A 15,963-nucleotide genomic window follows, 5' to 3' on the forward strand; every position below is an offset into this window, starting at 1 on the left:
CGGCGAGAGACAGAGCGAGACGGCGAGAGACAGAGAGAGCGAGAGACAGAGAGAGACAGAGACAGAGAGAGCGAGAGACAGAGAGAGACAGAGAGAGACAGAGAGAGACAGAGAGAGACAGAGAGAGACAGAGAGAGACAGAGACAGACAGAGACAGACAGCAGACAGACAGCAGACAGACAGCAGACAGACAGCAGACAGACAGCAGACAGACAGCAGACAGACAGCAGACAGAGACAGACAGAGATGGCGAGAGACAGACAGAGAGCGAGAGAGACAGCAGACAGACAGCGAGCGAGAGACAGGGAGCGAGAGAGACAGCGAGCGCAAGACAGAGACAACAGACAGAGACAGCAGACAGACAGAGACAGCAGACAGACATAGAGAGAGCAGACAGACATACAGAGAGAGAGCAGACAGCGCGAGACAGCGCGAGAGAGAGACAGCGCGAGAGAGAGACAGCGCGAGAGAGAGACAGCGCGAGACAGCGCGAGAGAGAGACAGCGCGAGACAGCGAGAGAGCGCGAGACAGCGCGAGAGAGAGACAGCGCGAGACAGCGAGAGAGCGCGAGACAGCGCGAGAGAGAGAGAGAGAGAGACAGCAGACAGAGCGAGAGAGAGAGACAGCAGACAGAGCGAGAGAGAGAGACAGCAGACAGAGCGAGAGAGAGAGACAGCAGACAGAGCGAGAGAGAGAGACAGCAGACAGAGCGAGAGAGAGAGACAGCAGACAGCAGACAGAGCGAGAGAGAGACAGCAGACAGAGCGAGAGAGAGACAGCAGACAGAGCGAGGAGAGAGACAGCAGACAGAGCGAGAGAGAGAGACAGCAGACAGAGCGAGAGAGAGAGACAGCAGACAGAGCGAGAGAGAGAGAGACAGCAGACAGAGCGAGAGAGAGAGAGACAGCAGACAGAGCGAGAGAGAGAGAGACAGCAGACAGAGCGAGAGAGAGAGAGACAGCAGACAGAGCGAGAGAGAGATCCAGCAGACAGAGCAGAGTACTTGCCTACAAAGTGGTAGCTCTCCAGAGATCGTAGGTCATAGATGTGTTCTCTGGAGCTGGTGACAACTCTCTCTGAACCGTTCCTGATGAGGTGGGACAACAGCAGCAGAGACTGGGGGAGAAGAGATGGAAAACTAAGAACTTCTCATGATGACCCCTCTATGTCATGTTTAGAGTTGAATAGCTAATGTCTTGGTTCTAGAAAGAAAGTCAGAGTCTATTTGCTCCCAACCTAACCAAGGTCTACCCATGACATTGTTGGAAGCATACACAGTGGACAAAACATTAGGAACACCTGCTCTTTCCATGACAGACTGACCAGGTGAATCCAGGTGAAAGCTATGATCGCTTATTGATGTCACCTGTTAAATCCACTTCAACCAGTGTAGATGAAGGGGAGGAGACCGGTTAAAGAAGGATAAGCCTGGAGACAATTGAGACATGGATTGTAGACTGAATGGGCAAGACAACAGATTGAAGTGCCTTTGAACAGGGTATGGTAGTAGCCAGGCGCACCGGTTTGTGTCAACAACTGCAACTCTGCTGGGTTTCTCACTCTACAGTTTCCTGTGTATCAACGATGCTCCACCACCCAAAGGACATCCAGACAACCTGACACAACTGTAGGAAGCATTGGAGTCAACATGGGCCAGCATCCCTGTGGAACGCTTTCAACACCTTGTAGAGTCTATGTCCCGACAAATTGTGCCTGTTCTGATGGCAAAGGGGGGTGCAGCTCAATATTAGGAAGGTGTTCCTAATGTTTAGTACACTCCGCATATATAGTGTGCAACTTTCATGCTTATGACAGGTTATAGCTTCTCTCTGACCTTGTAGACCCTTCTCCAGTTCTTCTTGTTCTCCCGGAGCATCCTGATCCACAGCATGTTCATCGCCTCTGGAAACTGCTCATACATAAACGTACATCTGAGTGGGGGAGATAGAGAGAGCGAGAGAGAGCCAGAGAGAGCCAGAGAGAGAGAAAGAGACAGCGAGACAGAGAGAAAGAGACAGCGAGACAGAGAGAAAGAGACAGCGAGACAGAGAGAAAGAGACAGCGAGACAGAGAGAAAGAGACAGCGAGACAGAGAAAGAGACAGCGAGACAGAGAGAAAGAGACAGCGAGACAGCGAGAAAGAGACAGCGAGACAGAGAGAGAGCGTGACAGAGAGAGAGAGAGAGAGCGAGAGAGAGAGAGAGCGGGACAGAGAGAGAGAGAGAGAGAGCGGGACAGAGAGAGAGAGAGAGCGGGACAGAGAGAGAGAGAGAGCGGGACAGAGAGAGAGAGAGAGAGAGAGAGAGAGAGCGGGACAGACAGAGAGAGAGAGCGGGACAGACAGAGAGAGAGAGCGGGACAGACAGAGAGAGAGAGCGGGACAGACAGAGAGAGAGAGCGGGACAGACAGAGAGAGAGAGCGGGACAGACAGAGAGAGAGCGGGACAGACAGAGAGAGAGAGCGGGACAGACAGAGAGAGAGAGCGGGACAGACAGAGAGAGAGAGCGGGACAGACAGAGAGAGAGAGCGAGACAGACAGAGAGAGAGAGCGAGACAGACAGAGAGACAGAGAGAGCGGGACAGACAGAGAGACAGAGAGAGCGGGACAGACAGAGAGACAGAGAGAGCGGGACAGACAGAGAGACAGAGAGAGCGGGACAGACAGAGAGACAGAGAGAGCGGGACAGACAGAGAGACAGAGAGAGCGGGACAGACAGAGAGAGAGAGCGGGACAGACAGAGAGAGAGAGCGGGACAGACAGACAGAGAGAGAGAGCGGGACAGACAGACAGAGAGAGAGAGCGGGACAGACAGACAGAGAGAGAGAGCGGGACAGACAGACAGAGAGAGAGAGCGGGACAGACAGACAGAGAGAGAGAGCGGGACAGACAGAGAGAGAGAGAGAGCGGGACAGACAGAGAGAGAGAGCGGGACAGACAGACAGAGAGAGAGAGCGGGACAGACAGACAGAGAGAGAGAGCGGGACAGACAGACAGAGAGAGAGAGCGGGACAGACAGACAGAGAGAGAGAGCGGGACAGACAGAGAGAGAGAGAGCGGGACAGACAGAGAGAGAGAGAGAGCGAGACAGAGAGAGAGAGAGAGAGCGGGACAGAGAGAGAGAGAGAGAGAGAGAGCGGGACAGACAGAGAGAGAGAGAGAGCGGGACAGACAGAGAGAGAGAGAGAGCGGGACAGACAGAGAGAGAGAGAGAGCGGGACAGACAGAGAGAGAGAGAGAGCGGGACAGACAGAGAGAGAGAGAGAGCGGGACAGACAGAGAGAGAGCGGGACAGACAGAGAGAGAGCGGGACAGACAGAGAGAGAGAGCGGGACAGACAGAGAGAGAGAGCGGGACAGACAGACAGAGAGAGAGAGCGGGACAGACAGACAGAGAGAGAGAGCGGGACAGACAGACAGAGAGAGAGAGCGGGACAGACAGACAGAGAGAGAGAGCGGGACAGACAGACAGAGAGAGAGAGCGGGACAGACAGAGAGAGAGAGAGCGGGACAGACAGAGAGAGAGAGAGAGCGAGACAGAGAGAGAGAGAGAGAGCGGGACAGACAGAGAGAGAGAGAGAGCGGGACAGACAGAGAGAGAGAGAGAGCGGGACAGACAGAGAGAGAGCGGGACAGACAGAGAGAGAGAGGGACAGACAGAGAGAGAGCGGGACAGACAGAGAGAGAGCGGGACAGACAGAGAGAGAGCGGGACAGACAGAGAGAGAGCGGGACAGACAGAGAGAGAGAGAGAGCGGGACAGACAGAGAGAGAGAGAGCGGGACAGACAGAGAGAGAGAGAGAGAGCGGGACAGACAGAGAGAGAGAGAGAGAGCGGGACAGACAGAGAGAGAGAGAGAGAGCGGGACAGACAGAGAGAGAGAGAGAGAGCGGGACAGACAGAGAGAGAGAGAGAGAGCGGGACAGACAGAGAGAGAGAGAGCGGGACAGACAGAGAGAGAGAGAGCGGGACAGACAGAGAGAGAGAGAGAGAGCGGGACAGACAGAGAGAGAGAGAGCGGGACAGACAGAGAGAGAGAGAGCGGGACAGACAGAGAGAGAGAGAGAGAGAGCGGGACAGACAGAGAGAGAGAGAGAGAGAGCGGGACAGACAGAGAGAGAGAGAGCGGGACAGACAGAGAGAGAGAGAGCGGGACAGAGAGAGAGAGAGAGAGAGCGGGACAGAGAGAGAGAGAGAGAGCGGGACAGAGAGAGAGAGAGAGAGCGGGACAGACAGAGAGAGAGAGCGGGACAGACAGAGAGAGAGAGCGGGACAGACAGAGAGAGAGAGCGGGACAGACAGAGAGAGAGAGCGGGACAGACAGAGAGAGAGAGCGAGACAGACAGAGAGAGAGAGCGAGACAGACAGAGAGACAGAGAGAGCGGGACAGACAGAGAGACAGAGAGAGCGGGACAGACAGAGAGACAGAGAGAGCGGGACAGACAGAGAGAGAGAGCGGGACAGACAGAGAGAGAGAGCGGGACAGACAGAGAGAGAGAGCGGGACAGACAGAGAGAGAGAGCGGGACAGACAGAGAGAGAGAGCGGGACAGACAGAGAGAGAGAGCGGGACAGACCGAGAGAGAGAGCGAGACAGACCGAGAGAGAGAGCGAGACAGACAGAGAGACAGAGAGAGCGGGACAGACAGAGAGACAGAGAGAGCGGGACAGACAGAGAGACAGAGAGAGCGGGACAGACAGAGAGACAGAGAGAGCGGGACAGACAGAGACAGAGAGAGCGGGACAGACAGAGACAGAGAGAGCGGGACAGACAGAGACAGAGAGAGCGGGACAGACAGAGAGAGAGAGCGGGACAGACAGAGAGAGAGAGCGGGACAGACAGAGAGAGAGAGCGGGACAGACAGAGAGAGAGAGCGGGACAGACAGAGAGAGAGAGCGGGACAGACAGAGAGAGAGAGCGGGACAGACAGACAGAGAGAGAGAGCGGGACAGACAGACAGAGAGAGAGAGCGGGACAGACAGACAGAGAGAGAGAGCGGGACAGACAGACAGAGAGAGAGAGCGGGACAGACAGACAGAGAGAGAGAGCGGGACAGACAGACAGAGAGAGAGAGCGGGACAGACAGAGAGAGAGAGAGAGCGGGACAGACAGAGAGAGAGAGAGAGCGAGACAGAGAGAGAGAGAGAGAGCGGGACAGACAGAGAGAGAGAGAGAGCGGGACAGACAGAGAGAGAGAGAGAGCGGGACAGACAGAGAGAGAGAGAGAGCGGGACAGACAGAGAGAGAGAGAGAGCGGGACAGACAGAGAGAGAGAGAGAGCGGGACAGACAGAGAGAGAGAGAGAGCGGGACAGACAGAGAGAGAGAGAGAGCGGGACAGACAGAGAGAGAGAGAGAGCGGGACAGACAGAGAGAGAGAGAGAGCGGGACAGACAGAGAGAGAGAGAGAGCGGGACAGACAGAGAGAGAGCGGGACAGACAGAGAGAGAGAGGGACAGACAGAGAGAGAGCGGGACAGACAGAGAGAGAGCGGGACAGACAGAGAGAGAGCGGGACAGACAGAGAGAGAGAGAGAGCGGGACAGACAGAGAGAGAGAGAGAGCGGGACAGACAGAGAGAGAGAGAGCGGGACAGACAGAGAGAGAGAGAGAGAGCGGGACAGACAGAGAGAGAGAGAGAGAGCGGGACAGACAGAGAGAGAGAGAGAGAGCGGGACAGACAGAGAGAGAGAGAGCGGGACAGACAGAGAGAGAGAGAGCGGGACAGAGAGAGAGAGAGAGAGCGGGACAGACAGAGAGAGAGAGAGAGAGCGGGACAGACAGAGAGAGAGAGAGAGAGAGCGGGACAGACAGAGAGAGAGAGAGAGAGAGCGGGACAGACAGAGAGAGAGAGAGAGAGCGGGACAGACAGAGAGAGAGAGAGCGGGACAGAGAGAGAGAGAGAGAGCGGGACAGAGAGAGAGAGAGAGAGCGGGACAGAGAGAGAGAGAGAGAGCGGGACAGAGAGAGAGAGAGAGAGAGCGGGACAGAGAGAGAGAGAGAGAGAGCGGGACAGAGAGAGAGAGAGAGAGAGAGCGGGACAGACAGAGAGAGAGAGAGAGAGAGAGCGGGACAGAGAGAGAGAGAGCGGGACAGAGAGAGAGAGAGCGGGACAGAGAGAGAGAGCGGGACAGAGAGGGGGAGGGACAGAGAGAGGAGAGAGGGGGAGGGACAGAGAGAGGAGAGAGGGAGGAGAGAGACAGAGGTAGTAGAGAGACAGAGGGAGGAGAGAGAGGGAGAGCCAGAGAGAGAGGAAGAGGTGTAGAGTTTAGCTACATGGGAACGGGATTTCATTTAAATAACTATTTTTCTTGTAAAGTAGTGTGGGTGTGTGTGAACAGCGCCCCTACCTGGAAATATCTGCCATCTGCTGTCCTGAAGGTCCCCAGGGGTCATCGTTGGTGGCCTCCCTCACTTTAGATTCCACCTCCGAGTAGTTCATCACCACATTGGTTCTACAGGGGGAGGTAAAGGTAAGATATACTTTATGAAGAGAATAGGAGGACAAACCAGGGACAAAAGGAAGGTCGGCACTCAAACTGTCTTATCAGTCTTTATTGAAAAGACAAACCGAGGCCCAGACCGAGGCCCAGACCGAGCATTGGACAGCCTATTCATGGTAATAGTCAACACACACAGCCTCTATTTACATTAAACCATTCTTTCCTCCTGTATCTCCAGGAACACAGAGTGAAATAACCCTCATGACTTTACACAGGCAATCGGAGGACGTGGTGTGTGTGCGCATACATGTTGAATGCACTGACTAAGTTGCTCTGGATAACAGCGTTTGCAAAAAGGCCAAAATATTAAAGTGTATTCTATGGAAGTCAGGAAAACCAGTTTGGCACTTCAGGCCATTAGAGCAGAGAGGGAGAGACAGCGATAGTCTGGATGGAGTGTCTATAACAGCTGGTGCGCGATGTCTAATATAAAAAAAAAGTCTCGAGGTATTGCTCACCTGAGGTAGAGTACTTTATGATAAGCTGTAGACCACACTACCTACCAAGAGAGTTCTCATCTATATTATTAATAGCCATCTATTTAGCACCACAGACCGATGCCTGCACTAAGACTACACTCAACCAACTCTATAAGGCCATAAGCAAACAAGAAAATGCTCATGCAGAAGCGGCACTCCTAGTGGCCGGGGACTTTAATGCAGGCAAACTTAAATCCGTTTTACCTCATTTCTACCAGCATGTCACATGCAACCAGAGGGGGGGGGGGGACGGGGGGGGGGACGGACTCTAGACCACCTTTACTCCACACACACACAGATGCATACAAAACTCTCCCTCGCCCTCCATTTGGCAAATCTGACCATAATTCTATCCTCCTGATTCCTGCTTACAAGCAAAAACTAAAGCAGGAAGCACCAGCGACTCGCTCAATAACGAAGTGGTCAGATGATGCGGATGCTACACTACAGGACTGTTTTGCTAGCACAGACTGGAATATGGTCTGAGATTCATCCAATGGCATTGAGGAGTATACCACCTCAGTCATCGGCTTCATCAATAAGTGCATTGACGACGTCGTCCCCACAGTGACCGTACGTTCATATCCCAACCAGAAGCCATGGATTACAGGCAACATCCTCATCGAGCTAGAGCTGCCACTTTCAAGGAGTGGGACACCAATCCGGACGCTTATAAGAAATCCAGCTATGCCCTCAGACGAACCATCAAATAAGCAAAGCGTCAATACAGGATTAAAATGTAATCCTACTACACCGGCTCTGATGCTCGTCGGATGTGGCAGGGCTTGAAAACTATTACGGACTACAACGGGAAACCCAGTGACGTGGGCCTACCAGACGAGCTAAATGCCTTTTATGCTCGCGTCGAGGCAAGCAACACTGAAGCGTGAATGAGAGCACCAGCTGTTCTGGACAACTGTGTGACAACGCTCTCGGTAGCCGATGTGAGCAAGACCTTTAACAGGTCAACATTAACAAAGCCGCTGGGCCAGACGGATTACCAGGACGTGCACTCAAAGCATGCGCAGACAAACTGGCAAGTGTCTTCATTGACATTTTCAACCTCTCTGTAATACCTACATGTTTCAAGCAGACCACCATAGTATCTGTTCCCAAGGAAGCGAAAATAACCTGCCTAAATGATTACTTCCCCGTAGCACTCACGTCGGTAGCCATGAAGTGCTTTGAAAGGCTGATCATGGCTCACATCAACAGCATCCTCCTGGATAACCAAGGCCCACTCCAAATCGCATACCGCCCCAACAGATCCACAGATGACGCAATCTCAATCGCACTCCACACTGCCCTTTCCCAGCTGGACAAAAGAAACACCTATGTGAGAATGCTGTTCATTGACTACAGCTCAGCATTCAACACCATAGTGCCCTCAAAGCTCATCACTAAGCTAAGGACCCTGGGACTAAACACCTCCTTCTGCAACTGGATCCTGGACTTCCTGACGGGCCGTCCCCAGCAAGAACAGCTGGATGTACAATATTTTTGGTTATGGAAAATATATTTCACAGAGGTTTATATGGTACAATGATTCTCTACACTACACTTGCTTGTTTTGTCACAAACAAAAATTAGGCCGACAATTAGAATTGTAGCAACCAGGAAATGGCGCTTTGAAACGTAGTGAAAAACCTTATAACGTGAAATAGCCTAACATTTAGACAAGACGTTTCTCTTTTCTCTTCTCAGTCGACTTGCTAGCTTCCTCTGTCCCACATATCAACCTGATCAAAAGGAAGCCTCTGATCGTGTGTGTGTATCTGTGTTTATATCTCTGTGTGTAATCTGTGACACACAATATGGCAAAGGCTTCCGTTTCATTGCACATCTGTCTGCAATACACACACCAATTTCCTTCATCCTGTGACTAGTCCAAATAAAGTCTTTAGGCCTATTTATTTAGGATTGTAACAATTTTCCCATGTGACTGCCGGGAAGACTTCGACACAGGATTGCCAGTCCCTTGATTCAAGTCTAGATCTGTAGATATCCTTCAGTGAGCCAGCATTCAGTCACCTTTGTGGAACATGGCTGTACTCTGATGGGTGTTTCCCCACTCACAACATCTCTACTCAAGGCCCTCGTTTCCCAGAGCTTCCGTAGTGTTTAGATCATCGTTTAAACCTTCTCACGATGCATCTTCAGTAGCCAAGGTGTTGTTTCCCAGAGCCTTCGTTAGTAACGTGGCTCTTAAAATCCAGACCATTCGTAGAGCAGCCAAAGTGCACCGTTAGGTATTTTATTCCCAGAAGATCTCCGCTATAAACATACAGTCTTCAGAAAGTATTCACACCCCTTGACTTATTCCATCATGTTGTTACACAGCCTGAATTCAACAACAAAAATATCACCCATATACACACAATACCCCATAACGACAGTGAAAACATCTTTAGAAATGTTTTGCAAATGTAATAAATTAAATACAGAAATATTGAAGAAATGTAGAATATTGTACAATCCAGGTGTACAAAGCTCTTAGAGATTTACCCAGAATTCAAACCACCGAGTCAATACTTGTTAGAATTCCCTTTGGCAGCAATTACAGCTGTGAGTCTTTCTGGGTAAGTCTCTAAGAGCTTTGCACACCTAATTGTACAATATTTGCCCATTATTCTTTATTTTTTAAATTCTTAATTCGGTCAAATTGGATGTTGCTCATTGCTAAAACTTTTCATTTTCAAGTCTTTACATGTTGCATTTTGGTTCAGTATAAATCTGCTTGAAAATCTATCTAAAGTGTTGGTCCCATGTTTCATGAGCTGAAATGAAAGATCGCAGAAATGTTCCATACCCCAAAAAAGCTTATTTATAAAAAAAATCTGTGCACAAATTTGTTTACATCCCTGTTAGTGAGCATTTCTCCTTTGCCAGTATAATCCAGCCACCTGACAGGTGTGGCATATCAAGAAGCTTATCATTACAAAGGTGTAACTTGTGCTGGGGACAATAAAAGGCGACAAATGTTTTGTCACAACACAATGCCACAGATTTCTCAAGTTTTGAGGGAGCTTGCAATTGGCATGCTGACTGCAGAAATGTCCACCAGAGCTGTTGGCAGAGAATTGAATGTACATTTCTCTACTATACATCACCTCGCCTCCAATGTTGTTTTAGATAATTTGGCAGTACGTCCAACCGGCCTCACAACCGCAGAACACGTGTAACCACACCAGCCCAGGACCTCCAAAACCAGCTTATTCCCCTGCAGGATCGTCTGAGACCAGCCACCTAGACGAAACTGAGGAGTAGTTCTGTCTGTAATAAAGCCCTTCTGTGGAGAAAAACTAATTCTGACTGGCTGGGCCTGGCTCCCCAGTGGGTGGGCCTATGCCCTCCCAGGCCCACCCATGGCTGCACCCCTGCCCATTCATGTGAAATCCATAGATTTGGGCCTTATTAATTGATTTCAATTGACTGATTTCCTTCTATGAACTGTAACTCACTAAAATCGTTGAAATTATTGCGTTTAGATTTTTGTTCAGTACAAGTCCAAATTGTAACTAGGCCACTGAGGAACATTAACCATCTTCCTGGTAAGCAGCTCCCGAGTGGCGCAGTGGTCTAAGGCACTGCATCTCAGTGCAAGAGGCGTCACTACAGTCCCTGGTTTAATTCCAGGCTGTATCACATCCGGCCGTGATTGGGAGTCCCATAGGGTGGCGCACAATTTGCCCAGCTTTGTCCGGGTTTGGCCAGGGTAGGCCGTCATTGTAAATAAGAATTTCTTCTTAACTGACCTGCCTAGTTAAAAAAGGTGAAATTAAAAAAATTCTAACTCCAGTGTAGATTTGGCCTTCTGTTTTAGGTTATTGTCCTGCTGAAAGGTGAATTCATCTCCCAGCGTCTGGTGGAAAGCAGACTGAACCAGGTTTTCCTCTATGATTTTGTCTGTGCTTAGCTCCATTACGTTTATTTTTTATCCTGAAAAACTCCCAAGTCTTTAACTATTACAAGCATACCCATAACATGATGCAGCCACCACTATGCTAGAAAATATGGCGAGTGGTATTGAATTTGCCCCAAACATAACACTTTGTATTCAAAGAGTTATGTTGCAACAAGTGCCTTGTTGCAAACAGGATGCATGTTGTGGAATATTCTTCCTTCTTTTCACTCTGGCTACATGGACCTATATAGGCCTATATAACTAAAAAATGACAGGCTACGGTCTGTCATCTTTTACTTAAAGTGTTTCATGATGTGTGACAACATGTGCGCAATGATGTACCCAATCTGTGTTTTAGTGCATTGGTTAAGCATAACAAGCCACCTCAACAGTGTTTTTGCAGCCATGGGTGGTAACATCCCTCTAGGAGCTGATCCGTCATCATTATTGAGGAATAATATATGTGCTTGTTTGGGAAACACTTAAAAAGTTGTCTCGTTAATCATTATTCTCTCTCAACTTTTTTTGCAGGAATGTATTCTTGGACAGGAACTGCGCGCTTCTGCTGTTGCCACAGCTCACCAAACCAGCCGTTAAAGTTTAAGTGGAGATTGCATTCTCCCACTACTTCCTAGAGCTCTACGGTAGGCCTGTGTGTGTGCTGTACTGTCTATCTCAGGTCATTACTCAGCTGTGAGGGACAGTAAACTATACGAGAGGAGGACAAAAGAAAACAATAAGCCGGCTAAACCAGGTGTTTCTCTTGCTCAGAGGTGGAACCATTCAGCCATTCGTTCAAGCCTTTAGTTTCAATCTCTGCTGACAGCGACTGTACATGGTCTAGGCTAATCTTGTTTATTCCCATGAATGCCATGAAATGCAACTGTGCTATGCAATCCACTCTTAGTTTATGTCCCAAATGGCATCCTATTCCCTATGGGCCCTAGTCAAAAGCAGTGCACTATTTAGGGAAAAGGGTGCCATTTGGGAGACACCCGCAGAGAACTTTATTTTTAATCCAACTCTGGCAAGTTACTCTAGCTAATAATGTAGCAACAGCAATGTCTTCACAATGCAACTGTATGAAGTGTGACATTGCCTATTGATTGTCCAATCAATCTATAGTTGCATTCAGCAAGTAATTGTTTATTACAGAGTTACACATTACAGTGCTCTCTCTTGTACTGTATCAACAGACACTGTGATTGATAGTGATCTAGGCTCCACCTTTCTGCTTCTGCATGCAAAGCTCCTCCATTTTGCAAATGCAAGAGACCCATAACAAACATACACTCAGTCAAATGTATTGTAATTGTTTTTATAATTTTGCCTATAGCTAGCATACTAAGAAGTATACAGGTAGCTAGGCAGACGTTTTAGTGAGATATCCAGGTGTTCTAGGCTTACTTGGATCATCCTATACTTTGTAATATTTGTAATATATATATATATATATATATATATATACACACACATGAATTTATTATAGTTATGTCAACTGAGATGTGGCCGTTTTGATAGGCCTGAGAAAAGCAAAAAGTTCTGGTTGGTATGCTTGTTACTTTCACACCCGGAAGTTGGCTTGTCAGAATACATCCAATTAGCATTCAAGGCCTTTGCCACAACTAATAGTACCTATATCACAGAAAGATTTCCCCTAATGTAAGTGCATACGTTTGGTTTTGAGCTGGCTAATTACCTAGCTCAGTAGATTTGCTTGCTAGCTAACCAAACAACAAACTGACTGTGAAACTGCGCAAAAAACTATTTCAATCTAACGTCGTTACGCTAGATAATTAGCTAACTGGATAACAACCATCTCAGCTTTCTAAAAACAGATAACGCGGCTAGAAAGTTGCGTTATCAATCGCTCGTCGGATAGTTCCAGACGAGATTAAAATGGTTAAATAGTCGAATGGCAAAAAAGTACATTTTGTCCCGTGTTTTGACTGCCACAACTTGCTACTGAAGCTAACTAGCTTCCTGCTGCTACGTGACGTCAAAGTGTTGGGTACGTGTCTCTCTCAAACAGGTAAACTCGAGTGTTGAACTCGGATAGAGTGAAAATACTTACGCTTTATCAACCAATTCCCGGACTTTCCACATATTCATCATCTTGGCTCTCTACAACGCGGCTTTCCGCCTCAGTAACCCGTATTCCAGGCTCTCAAAACTCGATAGAGCGGAGCGCTGTCACCGAAACCAAACCTTGAACCAACGACAGTTTACAGTATGAACTGGAACACTCTTCACCTCTGAGGGGGCGCAAGCATTGGACAGGACAGGTTACTACGGATACGTCCTTGCAACGTCACGAGGTAGAAAACATGCGTAGACCAACATAGGATATGTAAAAAAATAAATAAAAAATGTCACATTTGGAATGTGTTTTATGAAATGAATTAGCCATGCAAATCAAACGTCTAAGTGGTGTTAAATCAGATAATTACATTACCAACCAAGAGGGATTTGATTTTGTTTTAAGACATTGATTCCTATATAGAATCTATATTATAGAAAATGTTTTCTCTTGACTCCTTTATTCATTGAATTTGACTTCAGAATAAAAGACAACCCTAACCCTAGCTTCTTGTCACACAAGCATTTCGCTACACCCACAATAACATCTGCTAAATATTTTATTTCGAACCCTAGCTCCGTTCCACATCCCGGTTAAACCCTAACCCTGGCCTCAAACATAACCATAACCCTAACCCTAGCTTCATGTCCACATCCCAGATCAACCCTAACCCTAGCTTGATGTCCACATCCCAGATCAACCCTAACCCTAGCTTCATGTCCACATCCCAGATCAACCCTAACCCTAGCTTCATGTCCACATTCCAGATCAACCCTAACCCTAGCTTCATGTCCACATCCCAGATCAACCCTAACCCTAGCTTCATGACCACATCCCAGATCAACCCTAACCCTAGCTTCATGTCCACATCCCAGATCAACCCTAACCCTAGCTTGATGTTCACATCCCAGATCAACCCTAACCCTAGCTTCATGTCCACATCCCAGATCAACCCTAACCCTAGCTCACACACACCTCAGTTCAACTCGAACCCTAGCCTTGACTGTGTGATTGAGTGCGCACGTGTGTGTGTGATGGAGCACTGCCCTGTCAAGTTTGTCTGAGTTAAAATGCAGCAATAGGCATCTCAGTGTTTCATGAAATCCTCCCCCTGGGAAAGCAGAACCATCTCTTAACACCCCCCCCCCCCCCCCCCCCCATCTATCTCTCTCTCTATTCTCTGTTCTCTGTTTTCTGTTCAATTCAATTTCAATTTCATTTTAAGGGGCATCATTGGCATGTGAAATGTGTTTACATTGCCAAAGCAAGTGAAATAGACAATAAACAATAGTGAAATAAACAATAAAAAATTAACAGTAAACATTACACTAACAAAAGTTCCATAAGAAAAATTCATTTCAAATGTCATTTTATGTCTATATACAGTGTTTTAATGATGTGCAAATATAAACATAAATATAGGTTGTATTTACAATGGTGTTTGTTCTTCACTGGTTGCCCTTTTCTTGTGGCAACAGGTCACAAATCTTGCTGCTGTGATGGCACACTGTGGTATTTCACCCAAAAGATATGGGAGTTTGTCAAAATGTGATTTATTTTCAAATTCTTTGTGGGTTTGTGTAATCTGAGGGAAATATGTGTCTCTAATATGGTTATACATTTGGCAGGAGGTTAGGAAGTGCAGCTCAGTTTCCACCTCATTTTGTGGGCAGTGTGCATATACAGTGGGGGAATTAAGTATTTGATCCCCTGCTGATTTTGTACGTTTGCCCACTTACGAAGAAATGATCAGTCTATAATTTTAATGGTAGGTTTATATGAATAGTGAGAGACAGAATAACAACAAAAAAATCCAGAAAAGCACATGTCAAAAATGTTATAAATTGATTTGCATTTTAATGAGGGAAATAAGTATTTGACCCCTCTGCAAAACATGACTTAGTACTTGGTGGCAAAACCCTTGTTGGCAATCACAGAGGTGAGACTTTTCTTGTAGTTGGCCACCAAGTTTGCGCACATCTCAGGAGGGATTTTGTCCCACTCCTCTTTGCAGATCTTCTCCAAGTGATTAAGGTTTCGAGGCTGACGTTTGGCAACTTGAACCTTCAGCTCCCTCCACAGATTTTCTATGGGATTAAGGTCTGGAGACTGGCTAGGCCACTCCAGGACCTTAATGTGCTTCTTCTTGAGCCACTCCTTTGTTGCCTTGGCCATGTGTTTTGGGTCATTGTCATGCTGGAATACCCATCCACGACCCATTTTCAATGCCCTGGCTGAGGGAAGGAGGTTCTCACCCAAGATTTGATGGTACATGGCCCCGTCCATCAAATGATGTGGTGAAGTTGTCCTGTCCCCTTAGCAGAAAAACAGCCCCAAAGCGTAATGTTTCCACCTCCATGTTTGACGGTGGGGATGGTGTTCTTGGGGTCATAGGCAGCATTCCTCCTCCTCCAAACACAGCGAGTTGAGTTGATGCCAAAGTGCTCCATTTTGGTCTCATCTGACCACAACACTTTCACCAGTTGTCCTCTGAATCATTCAGATGTTCATTGGCAAACTTCAGACAGGCATGTTTATGTATTCTTGAGCAGGGGGACCTTGCGGGGGCGCAGGATTTCAGTCCTTCACGGCGTAGTGTATTACCAATTGTTTTCTTGGTGACTATGGTCCCAGCTGCACAAGATCCTCCTGTGTAGTTCTGGGCTGATTCCTCACCGTTCTCATTGCAACTCCACGAGGTGAGATCTTGCATGGGCCCCAGGCCTAGGAATATTGACAGTTCTTTGTGTTTCTTCCATTTGCGAATAATCACACCAACTGTTGTCACCTTCTCACCAAGCTGCTTGGCAATGGTCTTGTAGCCCATTCCAGCCTTGTGTAGGTCTACAATCTTGTCCCTGACATCCTTGGAGAGCTCTTTGGTCTTGGCCATGGTGGAGAGTTTGGAATCTGATTGATTGCTTTCTTGCTTGCTTCTGTGGACAGGTGTCTTTTATACAGGTAACACGCTGCGGTTAGGAGCACTCCCCTTTTTTAACC

The 15,963-nt window shown here is 48.1% G+C and overlaps 1 protein-coding gene across 1 annotated transcript in view; it reads right to left on the minus strand.

Annotated features, from left to right (window-relative positions):
• The window catches only part of LOC106604281 (clathrin interactor 1), a 33,342-nt gene extending 20,175 nt beyond the window's left edge, over positions 1-13,167 (minus strand). Inside the window, exons 1-4 of the mRNA XM_014198768.3 lie at positions 12,958-13,167; positions 6,348-6,452; positions 1,836-1,932; positions 1,009-1,117 (exon numbers count right to left, since the gene is read on the minus strand). Coding sequence (XP_014054243.1) covers positions 1,009-1,117; positions 1,836-1,932; positions 6,348-6,452; positions 12,958-12,998 — 352 coding nt within the window. The 5' untranslated portion in view covers positions 12,999-13,167. The remainder of the gene's footprint in view (positions 1-1,008; positions 1,118-1,835; positions 1,933-6,347; positions 6,453-12,957) is intronic.
• Between the last annotated feature and the right edge of the window lie 2,796 nt (positions 13,168-15,963).

Source organism: Salmo salar, chromosome 05, assembly GCF_965601325.2.
Source record: "Salmo salar chromosome 05, fSalSal1, whole genome shotgun sequence".
In the NCBI taxonomy this organism is placed as follows: Eukaryota; Metazoa; Chordata; class Actinopteri; order Salmoniformes; family Salmonidae; genus Salmo; species Salmo salar.